We start from the raw sequence: 14490 nt of genomic DNA, 5'->3' as shown, positions 1-14490 counted from the left end.
AATTGAGAGAAATTAATATATACAGAGCATAATGACTTCTGTATGACTAAAACGGAGATTCTATATAGTGGATAAGCCTTTACAAGTAGGTTGGTACAAGTAAGCTTTGGATATCAAAATGAAGTTTAGCCGGGCGCGGTGGCTCACGCCTGTAATCCCAGCACTTTGGGAGGCCGAGGCGGGTGGATCACGAGGTCAAGAGATCGAGACCGTCCTGGTAAACACGGTGAAACCCCGTCTCTACTGAAAATACAAAAAATCAGCTGGGGATGGTGGTGCATGCCTGTAATCCCAGCTACTCAGGAGGCTGAGGCAGGAGAATTGCCTGAACCCAGGAGGCGGAGGTTGCGGTGAGCCGAGATCGCGCCATTGCACTCCAGCCTGAGTAACAAGAGCAAAACTCTGTCTAAAAAAAAAAAAAAACAAGAAGTTTAAACCATTTGTTTTTCAAAGAAGTAGACATTTAGCTTGTGCTTTATAAAACTAATAATCTGTCTTGGATTGTGGCTAAATTGTGTAGATGCTGGTATTTCAACAGACTGTAAGCATCATGTCTGATTCAATGCTGTATCTTTTATTGGAGTTTAACATGCCTACATAGTAAGTACTTGGTAAATGTGCTGAATGACCAAATGATTCCCTGGATGAACTAGTCAGCTGAAAGTCCAAACATGGGGACTTGGGCTGGTAAGCCACCTAGGCTTTGAATAAAACAGCTATATCTAAAAGTTTTATGTTAGAATAATAACGCCATATATACATTTCTGTGGAATAAGTAAGCCCATCTCTAGCTCCTCTCCCCACCATAATCACAGCAGTCAGATAAAATTGAGGAGTTTATTAGGGAAATATGAGAGGTACAGACACCCCAAGTGACAGAAAGAAAAGTTTGAAAATGTCCCTTCAAGCCAAGTGGGGGCCTGGCCTTGACCTCCCCAAATCAACAAGAAACTGGTGGGTTAGCAAGAACATTCTCTGGCAGCCACATTGTCAGGACATGTGTGTTTTGGCCAGGGCTGCTCCCCACTTCCCACCAAAGGTGGGGAGGAGACAGACTGTTCACAGAAGCAGTGCAAAGGCAATGAGAACTTTAAGGAAAGTTTGAGCAAGAGAGAGGGAGAGAGAAAGAAGGACAGAGGTGGGCAGGACCTTCACAAAGAGTCCCAGGCTTTTGGCTGTGAATATTTCAAATACATTTGACAAGTAGATCTATAAAATGTTACTGAAAAGGTAAAATGCCTAATGTTATTTCCAACAGTTCCTCTGGACTTCTCCCCACATACCACACCACACCCCAGATGGCAGAGACCAAAGGCCACACTTTTGAAAAAAGAAAAACAAGAATAAGCCCTGTTGCTCTTTAAGGAGAAAGGAAGGAGCTGAAGGCTGCTGGGGCCTTTCCCATGTGGCCTGTGTTCTGTAAAGCAACTTCCCAGCAGCAGGACGGCACTGTTCTAGGTGAGTGTCTCACCTTTTGTCACCTGTGAAAGGAAAGGAAAACTGACATTTAGATAAATTAGAGGGGTCTTTAAAAAAAATCATACTTTAGATCCTAAGCAGTGAGAAACAGAAAGAACACAGCTGTAAGTCACAGAAACCTGTTCAAATCCAGGCAATGTGTTTAACTCTTTATGTTTTTGAGACAGAGTCTCACTATGCTGCCCAGGCTGGAGTGTCCTGGTATGATCTCAGCTCACTGCAACCTCTACCTCCCGGGTTCAAGTGATTATCCTGCCTCAGCCTCCCAGTAGCTAGGATTATAGGTGCACACCACTATGCCTGGCTAATTTTTGTATTTATAGTAGAGATGGGGTTTCACCATGTTAGGCAGGCTGGTCTTGAACTCCTGGCCTCAGGTGATTCACCCACCTCAGCCTCCCGAAGTAGAAGCGTTGCAATTACAGGTGTGAGCCACCGTGTCTGGCCAGTGCTTAAGTTTCCTAAGACTGTTTCTGCTTTCAGGTTTTTGTCAGCAATAAGTGGAAATGTGCATTCTCTCTTGGAATGGCCTTGCCCATCATACTCACCCGTGCTTCAATGTACTCTATCCTCCGTTCAAGGGCTGTCAACTTCTCGTTTAGTGTTGCAAGTCTTGAACGACATGACATATCTGGGAAAAAGAGACTGGCGTTTAGGATTAATGTCACTCCAAACACGGACACACGTAACTCCTACACTGAAAAGAGGAATAATATAATACACAGAATACAAATGGAAGTGGATACAGTGAGAAGTATCTTAGCATAGTTGCTTAGAGTGGATCTCTTGAGCTTCCTATCAAGTGTGGCAAGTAGTGAATAGCCCCATAAAAATGTCCTTTCCCGCCTGGCGCAATGGCTCACACCTGTAATCCTAGCACTTTGGGAGGCCGAGGTCGGTGGATCACCTGATTTCAAGAGTTCAGGGCCAGCCTGGCCAACATGGTAAAACCCTATCTCTTACTAAAAATACAAAAATTAGCCAGGCGTGATGGCACATGTCTGTAATCCAGCTACTTGAGAGGCTTAGGCAGGAGAACTGCTTAAATCCAGGGGACAGAGGTTGCAGTGAGCTCAGATCATGTCACTTCACTTCAGCCTGGGCAAAAAAGCAAAAGTCCGTCTCACAAAAATGTCCTTTCCCTAATTCCTGGAGCCTGCAAATATGGATCGCACATGAGGAAACAGGGCTTTGCAAGTATGATTAAGGTTAAGAACCACGAGATCCTAGAGTTTGTCCTGGATTATCCATTTGGGCCCAATCTAATCATAAGTCCACAAATGTAGATGAGAAAGGCAGAGGAAGGGGGTCAGAGATGAAACAAGAAAAAGAGATTCGAAGTGTGAAGGGGATGCAACCTGCCATTGTTGGCTTCGGAAGTGGAAGAAGGGAGCCATGAGCCAAGGGATACAAGTGACCTTTAGAAGCTGGGAACAACCCTGAGCTGACAGCCAGCAAGAAAACAGAGATCTCAGTCCTACAACCACAAGAAAATGAATTCTGCCAACAACCCAATAATCAAGGAACTAGACCCTCTCCTAGAGCCTCTAGAAACGAAGACAGTCCTGCTGACACCTTGATTTGAGCCAGGCCAGGAGCAGTGACTCATGCCTGTAATCCTAGTACTTTGGAAGGCCAACGTAGGACGATTGCTAGCTCAGTGTTGGATTTCTGACCTACACAATAGTAAAATAATAAATTTATGTGGTTTAAGCCAAAAAATGTGTGGTAATTTGTTACAGCAGCAATAGCAAATGAATACACCAAGGCTACATAGCCATTTACTAATGGGCAAACTAAGAGTTTCAAGACTGGGGACATGGCAAGAGTAAGAAAATAATCTCTTGGCTGGGCGCGGTGGCTCATGCCTATAATCCCAGCACTTTGGGGGGCTGAGGAGGGTGGATCACAAGGTCAAGAGATTGAGACCATCCTGGTCAACATGGTGAAACCCCGTCTCTACTAAAAATAAAAATTAGCTGGGCATGGTGGTGCGCACCTGTAGTCCCAGCTACTCGGGAGGCTGAGGCAGGAGAATTGCTTGAACCCAGGAGGTGGAGGTTGTGGTGAGCAGAGATCACGCTATTGCACTCCAGCCTGGGTAACAAGAGCGAAACTCCGTCTCAAAAAAAAAAAAAAGAATCTCAAGGAAAGACACAAGGCTGGGCGTGGTGGCTCACCCCTGTAATCCCGGCATTTGGGGAAGCCAAGGTGGGCAGATCAACCGAGGTCAGGAGTTTGAGATCGCCTGGCCAACATGGTGAAACCTCGTCTCTACTAAAAATACAAAATTAGCTGGGTGTGGTGGCGAGCACTTGTAATCCCAGCTACTTGGGAGGCCGAGGCAGGAAAATCACTTGAATCTGGGAGGCAGAGGCTGCAGTGAGCCAGGATCGCACCACTGCACTCCAGCGGGGGTGAAAGAGGGAGACTCCTTTTAAAAAAAAAAAAAAAAAAAGCAGCAGCAGAAAATATGGGGAGGGAAGGTTTGAGAATTCTGAGCTCATTAAAGTCACATCACTACTGTTCCTCCTTGAGGCAAAGGACTTTTATAACTAGAGAAAACTGGGAGAACATCAAATGCCCTATAAACCCTACATTCCATCTGTGAAAAGAGCCAAAATTCTTTTTCTTCCTCTAGCTTTTCCAATCTTCTTTTACCACCTCATCCAAAATGAAACCAGATTTCCTCTAAAACATCTTTATCTCTGTAAACTTCTGTAACAGAAACTACTCTTCTTCCAACCATTCTCAACATATGAGAGACAAGGTATCTTAGCATGGTAATTATTTCCTACTTTCCTCCAATATTGTTCAGTCATCTCTCAATAACCTTAAGTTTTTAAGTCTGAAACATTTGCTGAGATTCTCCCATGCGGTGATTTAACACTTAGCTAACCAGTTTCCTTTTCATCTATTTCCTGGCTGTTTGGCAAAAGCACTTCAGCATCTATTTCAACAAATCTTCCTACACCCCGATCTTGCCTCAGCTTTCATCTGATTATGTCCAAATCTTACTTATCTTGCCTGCCTAAACATTCTCCTTCAAGGCTAAGTTCAAATTCTATCTCTGAGAGGTCTTGTCCGATGGACATGATAATTCTCCCTCTTCTTTATTTATCTAAACATTTATGGATGAGTATCTTTTTTTTTTTTTTTTGAGGCAGAGTCTTGCTTTGTCACCATGCTGGAGTTCAGTGGCTCAATCTTTGCTCACTGCAACCTTCACCTCCCGGGTTCAAGCGATTCTCCTGCCTCAGCCTCCTGAGTAGCTGGGACTATAGGCACGTGCCACCACGCCCAGCTAATTTTTGTAATTTTAGTAGAGATGGGGTTTCACTATGTTGGCCAGGATGGTCTCAATCTCTTGACCTTGTGATCCACCTGCCTCGGCCTCCCAAAGTGATGGGATTACAGTAGTGTGCCACCGCGCCCAGCTTTTTTTTTTTTTTTAAACAGACATGGTCTTGCTCTGTTGCCCAGGCTAGAGTTCAGTGGCACAATCATAGTTTACTGCACCCTCCATCTCTTAGGTTCAAGTGATCCTTCCACCTCAGCCTCCCGAGTAGCTGGGAACACTACTCAGTAGGTGGATGCCACTGTGCCAATTTTTTTTTTTTGGTTGAGATGGGGTTCTCACTTTGTTTCCCAGGCTAGTCTCAAACTCCTGAGCTCAAGCAATCTGCCTGCTGTGGCTTCCCAAAGTGCTGGGATTATAGGCATAAGGCACTGTGCCCAGCCTCTGAATTTCTAAGTTATTCATGTACTCGGTCTTTGGTTATCACCTCCCCCTTTGGATAAAGATTTTACAAATAAGAATGTGCATCACTATTACTTAAGATGGTGAAAAACGAACAAAACCAAATGCCTATGATTGGAATGGTTTGAAAAAGTATAGTATATCTATGAGACCATTAAAATAGCCATTAACAGTTACAAGTTTGAGGAATATTTAATGAAATGGAAAATGTTCATGTTATAAAGCCAAATGACATTTATGTACTTGTAATTCACTATTTATTTATATGTGTGTTTCACCATTAGAACAAGTTAATCAAAAGAAGCGCATATTGCTGGCTGGGTGGGATGTCTCATGCCTGTAATCCCAGCACTTTGGGAGGCCGAGGAAGGAGGATCACCTGAGGTCGGGAGTTCAAGGCCAGCCTGGCCAATATGGTGAACCCCATCTCTACTATAAATACAAAAATTAGCTGGGCATGGTGGCAAATGCCTGTTCTCCCAGCTACTCGGGAGGCTGAGGCACGAGAATCTCTTCAACCCAGGAGGCGGAGGTTGTGGTGAGCCAAGATTGGCCATTGCACTCCAGCCTGGGCAACAGGAGCGAAACTCCATTTCAAAAACAAAACAACAACGACAAGAATAAAAAAAACATGTTGCTTGTTATTAATCTTGTAACCTTAGCATCTTGCCTGGTACATAGATGTTTATTAAAAAAAAAAAGGAAGACGGATTCTGGTATGTTAGTGGAACAAAAGATTGACTCTAGTGTAACTCCATTCACCTTGCAAGTAGGAAAACTGAGGCCTAGGTAAGCTGACGGCCGACGTTGGGTCACTGATGGGACATACCAAGCAGGGCCAAGTTTAGAAGCCAGTTCTCTCACTGCCCAGTATGGTGCTCTTTCCCATCACACTGTCCCAGCGCATACTGTTACCATCCTTCTGTGCCTCCGGGGCTGTAATTTATGCACACCAGGTTTCTTAAAATCTGTTTACAGCCCAACTCTACCACTTTCCATTCTTTCACCTGCTTAAAGTATACAATTCAATGGTTTTCAGTATATTTCCAGAGTTGTATAACTATTATCATACTTTTAGAATATTTTTATCATCCCCAAAGACAACTTGTACCTCTTAGTCCTGTCACTCCCCGTTCTGCCATCCCTCTGGCTCCCTGGGAACCACTAATCTTTGTCTCTATGGACTTGCCTATTCTGGACATTCTTCATTCTTCTTTTTATGTTTGTGCTGCTTCCTCGAATTCCCAGGTCTAGCTTAACTATGAGCACTTCAGGCCGGGCGCGGTGGCTCAAGCCTGTAATCCCAGCACTGTGGGAGGCCAAGGCGGGTGGATCACAAGGTCAAGAGATTGAGACCATCCTGGTCAACATGGTGAAACCCCGTCTCTACTAAAACTACAAAAAATTAGCTGGGCATGGTGGCGCGTGCCTGTAATCCCAGCGACTCAGGAGGCTGGGGCAGGAGAATTGCCTGAACCCGGGAGGCGGAGGTTGCGGTGAGCCGAGATCGCGCCATTGCACTCCAGCCTGGGTAACAAGAGCGAAACTCCGTCTCAAAAAAAACTATGAGCACTTCAGCATCCCCTTTTTCCTGGATGCACTGCCACTTTCTGTCAGAACCGCCCAACAGGACCAAGCCTTTTTTCAGTCTGGTTCTTGGAAGTCTGAAAGCACATTAGGTATGCTACTGAGTAAGAGCATGAATATTATCTCTGACAACCTGTCATTTCCCATCAAGAGAGACATACCAAAATTATTGAGGGGAAGGAGGTAAGATGGAAGGTTCCTTCCTGAATGGCTATTCTGTTCTAGCTCTCAATCTGGTAAAGAATTAGAATTCAAGAACAATATTATGCTATTGGCCTACATGGATAAACACTGCTGAGAAATAGAAAATGTTCAACTCCAGAAACCTTGGTCATATTTCAAATCTTTGTAAGGATATGCTGGTTCAAATAAAAAACACTGAAAAAGTACTCAGTGGCTGGATAAATCTGAAACCAGAGCACACGTATGTGTACATTATCACCAGCCTTTAACTGAAAATACCAGTTCTCATTAGGGAACAAATGCTGTTATCAAACAGCTCCTTCTCTGAACTTACTGCATATAACTGTAGCATTACAAAAATCAATACTGTCAGGCCAGGCACGGTGGTTCACGCCTATAATTCTAGCACTTTGGGAGGCTGAGGTGGGCAGATCAGTTGAGGTCAGGAGTTCGAGACTAGCCTGGTCAACACGGCAAAACCCCATCTGTACTAAAAATATAGAAATTAGCTGGGCATGATGTCATGTGCCTGTAATCCCAGCTACTCGGAAGACGGAGGCAAGAGAATCGCTTAAATCCGGGAGGCGGAGGTTGCAGTGAGCTAAGATTGCACCACTGTACTCTAGCCTGGGCAACACAGCAAGACTCCATCTTAAAAAAAAAAAAAAAAAAAAGAACGAATTAGCCGGGCATGGTGGCGCACACCTATAGTCCCAGCTACTCGGGAGGCTGAGGCAGAAGAATCACTAGAACCCAGGAGGTGGAGGTTGCAGTGAGCTGAGATCGCACCACTGCACTGAAGCCTGGGTGACAGAGCAAGACTCTGTCTCAAAAAGAATACTCTCTTTCTTTTGGATTGTTTTTGTTGTTAAGTTTTACTTTCCAGCAAAATTCTAAATCTCTTAGGAGTGGGTATCGCATCCATTTATTCCTCTCTCACAGCATCTGACACACACCAGGCAGGCTATATTTGTTGGCTTAGTATAAAAGCTGAGATTTCTAAAACATAGCCACATTCTCTATTTTTTCTCTATACTTCTCTGCATATATTACCTTTCGAACCAGAAAAAAAATAGTATAAAAATAAAAAGTGATCATCTCTAACCATCTATTTTTAGAAGCTTCACCAATTCCAAAGTACAGAATAGGCCTAGTGTTAGGATGTTATTGCTACATTATGATTTGTATGTCCTCAAGTTCATGTGGGAGACTGTGACTCTACTCTCACCAGCTGGAATCACAGGGTAAATGCTATTTGGAAAAGTCATTAGCTATCTTAGAAAAACAGTTCTCTCTCCAAAACACATGGCCCATGCAGATTCTCTGTGGTCAGGGTAAGGACTACAGAATTGCTAACATATTCTGTATATGTACTTCAGATGCTCCCTCAAAGCAAATTCTTTTTTTTTTTTGAGACAGAGTCTCACTTCATCAACCAGGCTGGAGTGCAGTGGCACCACCTTGGCTCACTGCAACCTCTACCTCCAGGGTTCACGCGATACTCACGCCTCAGCCTCAGCCTCCCAGGTAGCTTGGAATTACAAGCATGTGCCACTGTGCTAATTTTTGTATTTTGTAAAAAATAGGCATGAGCCACTGTGCCTGGCCAAACGCAGATTTTTTTGTATGTGGTTAATTTTTGTATTTTTTATAGAGATGGAGTTTTGCCATGTTGGCCAGGATGGTCTCGAACTCCTGGGCTGAAGTGATCCACCTGCCTCGGACTCCCAAAGTGCTGGGATTACAGGCATGAACCACTGTGCCTGGCCTCAAAATAAATTCTTACTGAATCTTTACACCACCAAAACATATCATCATAAACATGTTACAGTTGACCCCTGAACAACTCAGGGGTTAGGCACATCAACGCTCTGTGCAGTTGAAAATCTGCGTAGGCCAGTGTGGTGGCTCACGTCTGTAATTCTAGCACTTTGAGAGGCCGAGGTAGGAGGATCACTTAAGCTCAGGAGTTCAAGAACAGCCTGGGCAGCATAGTGAGACCTTGTCTCTGTTTTAAATAAATAAATAAGAAAAAGAAAATCTGCATATAATTTTTGTCTCCCCAGAACTAAACTACTAATAGCCTATTGTTGACTGGAAACCTTACTGATAACATGAGCAGTTGGTTAACACATATTTTGGATGTCACATGTATGATATACATTAAAGTAAACTAGAGAAAAGACTATGTTATTTAAAAAATCAGGAAAACGAGGCCGGGTGTGGTGGCTCATGCCTGTAATCCCAGTACTTTGGGAGGCTGAGGCACATGGATCACAAGGTCAGGAGATCGAGACCATCCTGGCCAACATGGTGAAACCCTGTCTCTACTACAAAAATTAGCTGGGTGTGATGGTGCATGCCTGTAGTCCCAGCTACTTGGGAGGCTGAGGCAGGAGAATCACCTGAACCCAGGAGCCGGAGGTTGCAGTGAGCCAAGATCGCATCACTGCACTCTAGCCTGGCAACAGAGCAAGACTCCATCTCAAAAACAAACAAACAAAAGTCAGGAAAAGGAAATATATTAACTATTCATTAAATGGAAATGGATCATCATAAAGGTCTTAATCCCCATTGTCTTCCTGCTGAGTAGGCTGAGGAAGAGGAAGAAGACGAGAGGGTGGTTTTGCTATCTCATGAGTGGCAGAGGTGGTAGGGAGGCAGGAGAGGTAGGCATAGCATAACTTTTATTGTCGAAAAAAATCTGCCTCTGGCCAGGCATGGTGATTCATGACTATAATCCCAGCACTTTGGGAGGCTGAGTGGGGGTGGATCACTTGAGGCCAGGAGTTCGAGACCAGCATGGCCAACATGGTGAAACCCGTCTCTACTAAAAATACAATTATTAGCCAGGCATGGTGGCGCACACCTGTAGTTCTAGCTACTTGGGAGGCTGCGGCAAGAAAATCACTTGAACCTGGGAGGTGGAGGTTGCAGTAAGCCAAGATTGTACCACTGCACTTTAGCCTACGTGACAGAGTGAAAATCTGTCTTATTTACTTGTAATTAATTGTTATTTTTTCTAAATTCACTTTCTAAAATCTTAAAAAAACCACCTAGTAATTACTCCAAACATTTGCCCACTATCGTCTCTTTAAGGGAGGATAATGATCTAAGCTAAGGGAAATCATTTCTTTTGGAGCCAAAAAATTAGACTTCTGTATGTCTAATTCCTTAGTTTAGAATTTGTTGGGGGGCCAGGGACAGTGGCTCACACCTGTAATCCCAGTACTTTGGGAGGCCAAGGCAGGTGGATCACTTGAGCTCAGGAGTTTGAGATCAGCCTGGACAACATGGCCAAAACCCATCTCTACTTTAAAAAGCAAAAAAAATCATCCAGGTATGGTGGTGCACACCTGTAATCCCAGGTATTCAGGAGGCGGAAGCACAAGAATCGCTTTAGTCCAGGAGGAAGAGGTTGCAGTGAGCTGAGATCATGCCACTGCACTCCAGCCTGGGCTAGAGTGAGACCCTGTCTTTTAAAAAAAATCCTGGTTTTTTTTTTTTTTTTTTTTAAGAGATGGGGTCTCACTGTGTTGCCCAGGCTGGAGTGCAGTGGCTATTCACAGGTGCCATCCCACTACTGATCAGCACAGGATTTTTGACCTGCTCCGTTTCCGACCTGGGCTGGTTCACCCCTCCTTAGGTAACCTGGTAAGTCCCAAAACACATCCACTATAAATTTAATGGGTATGATATACCAAGACTTATATCAAAGATAAATATAATGAATTAAAAGTTTACTAGTGGCCAAGCGCAGTGGCTCACGCCTGTAATCCCAGCACTTTGGGAGGCCGAGGTGGGCGGATCACCTGAGGTCAGGAGTTTGAAACCGGCCTGGCCAATATGGTGAAACCCTGTCTCTAAAATAAAATAAAATAAAATAAAAAATAAAAGTTTACTGGTATAATTCTGTTCTCAGAAATAAAATTACATTACTAGGATCCAAGTCAGAATTTTTTTTTTTTTTTTTTTTTTTTTGAGACAGGGTCTTACTCTGTTGCCAAGGCCTGGAGTGCAGTGTCAAGAACATGGCTCACTACCTCCAGGGCTCAAGTGATCCTCCTGAGTAGCTGGGACAATAGGTATGCACTAAAGTGCCCAACTACTTTTTTTTTTTTTTTTTTGTAGAGATAGAATCAGCCTCCTGAGTAGCTGGGACAATAGGTATGCACTACCATGCCCAATGTAGAGATAGAATCTAGCCATGTTGCCCAGGCTGGTCTTGAACTCCTGAGCTCAAACAATCCTGAGCTCAAACAATCCTCCCACCTTGGCCTCCCAAGGTGCTGGGATTACAGGCATGAGCCACAGCACCCAGCCATGGATTACAGTCCTATATACCCTGCATGAAAATACTTTAATACAAAAATGATGCTCTTCTTTGTCCTAGAGTTGTCATTATTTCATCTTCAAGATTATAACTTTTTCTTTTTTTTTTTTGAGACGGAGTTTCGCTCTTTTTACCCAGGCTGGAGTGCAATTGCGCGATCTCGGCTCACCGCAGCCTCCGCCTCCTGGGTTCAGGCAATTCTCCTGCCTCAGCCTCCTGAGTAGCTGGGATTACAGGCACGCGCCACCATGCCCAGATAATTTTTTGTAGTTTTAGTAGAGACGGGGTTTCACCATGTTGACCAGGATGGTCTCAATCTCTTGACCTCGTGATCCACCCGCCTCAGCCTCCCAAAGTGCTGGGATTACAGGCTTGAGCCACCGCGCCCGGCCAAGATTATAACTTTTTTGAATGTAGGAAGTGGTTCTTATTCTGTGTCTCCCACAGTGCCTTAAGAGAGGACCTTATATGAAGATCTAGCCTCTCTCGGCTGATGCTTTCTGACAATCTCTTGCTTTGTCACCTTTATACTCCTAAGGCCATCAGTCCTTTAGCTAGAAAATAATTCATTAAAAAATATTTCCAGGCCGGGCGCGGTGGCTCAAGCCTGTAATCCCAGCACTTTGGGAGGCCGAGGCGGGTGGATCACGAGGTCAAGAGATCGAGACCATCCTGGTCAACATGGTGAAACCCTGTCTCTACTAAAAATACAAAAAATTAGCTGGCATGGTGGCGCGTGCCTGTAATCCCAGCTACTCAGGAGGCTGAGGCAGGAGAATTGCCTGAACCCAGGAGGCGGAGGTTGCGGTGAGCCGACAGCGCATCATTGCACTCCAGGCTGGAAAACACGGGAGAAACTCCGTCTCAAAACTCTACAAAAAAAAAAAAATTTCCAAAGTATACTAGTTGAAGAAAAGAAAGGGTCACTAGATGTATCCCTATATCCTGTAATTAAGAAAGTCTAACCAGTGCCAAGTTCTCTTAAAGAAACACTTGGAGAAGAAGGGGTAGGAGTCTCGATTACTTTGCTTGCTGTTCAGAGGAAGAATTTAAGACTGTCACAAGCAGGCCATGCCTAGGAAAGATTCTGGTAAAGATGTCTTTCTGCTGAAGGCACCTGATCTGTGTTAGCTCTGAGGAACACGCTAGAAGCAGACAGAACGCCTACTATAAGCTATCTACCAGCAATACAGAGAGGACTTCCAAGGTCCTACAAGATCCTGGCTTCACTCTGACCTCATCTCCTACCCCTCTCAGCGCAGCAGACACAGGAGACAGGAAGGAATGGACAAGAGGAGTGGTTGAGGGTGCAACTAAAAGGCATGACGCTAGAGGGTTTCGACTTGATCCTAAAGATGGGAAACCGTCAACAATCTAGAAACAGCACTGACACGGTCCCGGATGCGCACTTTGAATGCAAAGTGGGGACTGGGATGGAAGCAGAGCATAAGGGAGGCAGGGAGACCACTTAGGAGAAGAATCACGGAGAGAGGATGACGCTCCCTGACGCGTCTGGTAAAAGGACTTGTAGAATGGGTCCGGGGGATGGCAAGAAACCATGAGTTCAGCATAGGGCAGGATGACCCTACAGAGACGGTCCAGCGGAGCCTGAGGGTCAGGGAGGGAGGGGGAAGCTGGGACCTGAAGGAGGCAGTGAAAACCCGCAACAGCCGAAGGCTCCGGGAGTCTTCTCAAGGCATCTCCCCAGCGCCCCAGCCCAACAGCCTCAGCGGGCTCCCTCCTCCCCGCCTCCCCTCGCTACCCCGCTGACCGAACGAGTTGAGAAAGTCCGCGATTTTCTTGATGCTGCTGGTGATTATTTCAATGTACTCCCGGTTAGCCCAGTCCTGGTGAATCTCCCTCTGCACCGGATCCTCTTGTCCCGCCATGGCGGCCGCCTGAGGAAGAACGACTGCGCAGGCGCCCCGACCCCATAGGCCTCCAGTGCGCCTGCTCCGCCAGCCCACGCCCATCTTCTTGGGCACCCACGAATTCTGCGGCACTGTGATACGCCCGTGCAATGTCACGTCCTCGCAGGCGTTTGCTGTCTGCTCCCACGCTGTAGAAACAGAAGCCTCGACTCCAGCGGCGAGATTATAGTGCACGCACGTTACGGTCGTTAAACGGGCGCGTGGGATCTCGCCATCTCCCTCAAATGCTCCAGGCTCAGGTTGCACAGTCAGTGTCAGCAGTAATATGGGCACTAAATCACATTAAATACAAGTCTTTTTTTTTTTTTTTTTTCGAGACGGAGTCTTGCTCTGTCACCCAGATTAGAGTGCAGTGGCTCAATGCAACCTCCGCCTCTGGGTTCAAGTGATTCCCCTGCCTCAGCCTCCCAAGTGCTGGGATTACAAGTGCAGGCCGCCACACCCGCCTAATTTTTTTTTTGTATTTTTACTAGAGACAGGGTTTCGCCATGTTGCAGGCTGGTCTCGAACTCCTGGCCTCAAGTAATTTACCTGCCTTGGCCTCCCAAAGTGCAGTGCTGGGATTACAGGCGTGAGTCACCATGCCCAGGCTAAATACAAGTCATTTTTAAAATGCCTTCCTAGCCAGACGTGGTAGCACACACCTGTGGCCCCAGCTACTCGGGAGGCTAAGGCAGGAGAATTGCTTGAAGCTGGGTGGTGGAGCTTGCAGTGAGCCAAGATCACGCCACTGCACTCCAACCTGGCACCTGGCGAAAGAGCGAGACTCTGTTCAAAAAAGAAAACACATAAATGAATTGAAGGGAAAAACTAAATACACATTTTTCTTTCTTTTTATTTTTGAAACGGAGTTTCTCTGTTGATGCCCAGAATGGAGAGCAATGGCGCAATCTTGGCTCACTGTAACCTCCACCTCCTGGGTTCAAGTGATTCTCCTGCCTCAGCCTCCTGGGATTACAGGTGCTCACCACCACACCTGGCTATTTTTCATATTTTTTAGTAGGCCAACATGTTGGCCAGGCTGGTCTCAAACTCCTGACCTCAGGTGATCCGCCCACCTAGGCCTCCCAAAGTGCTGGGATTACAGGCATTAGCCTCCACGCCTAGCCTATTATGCAGTCATTTAAATGCTAATCATGAACACAAGCAACATGAAAACATACAAACTGAAGGGAAAAACTAAATACACATTTTTCTTTCTTTTTTTTTTTTTTTTT

The 14490-nt window shown here is 45.4% G+C and overlaps 1 protein-coding gene across 1 annotated transcript; it reads right to left on the bottom strand.

Moving 5' to 3' along the window:
* Positions 1-553: 553 nt before the first annotated feature.
* Positions 554-13330, bottom strand: BRK1 (BRICK1 subunit of SCAR/WAVE actin nucleating complex). The gene is made up of 3 exons (XM_032270660.1): positions 13114-13330; positions 2028-2110; positions 554-1481 (listed from the first exon to the last, which is right to left on the bottom strand). Exons 1-3 carry the CDS (start codon positions 13313-13315, stop codon positions 1455-1457), a joined length of 312 nt encoding a protein of 103 aa, XP_032126551.1. The 5' UTR covers positions 13316-13330; the 3' UTR covers positions 554-1454.
* Positions 13331-14490: the final 1160 nt, after the last annotated feature.

The sequence above is a fragment of the Sapajus apella genome, unplaced genomic scaffold (assembly GCF_009761245.1).
Source record: "Sapajus apella isolate SASKATOON/1434 unplaced genomic scaffold, GSC_monkey_1.0 scaffold213, whole genome shotgun sequence".
In the NCBI taxonomy this organism is placed as follows: Eukaryota; Metazoa; Chordata; class Mammalia; order Primates; family Cebidae; genus Sapajus; species Sapajus apella.
The sequence above is the reverse complement of the archived record's forward strand: the minus strand, read 5'-3'. Positions and strand labels throughout refer to the sequence as shown.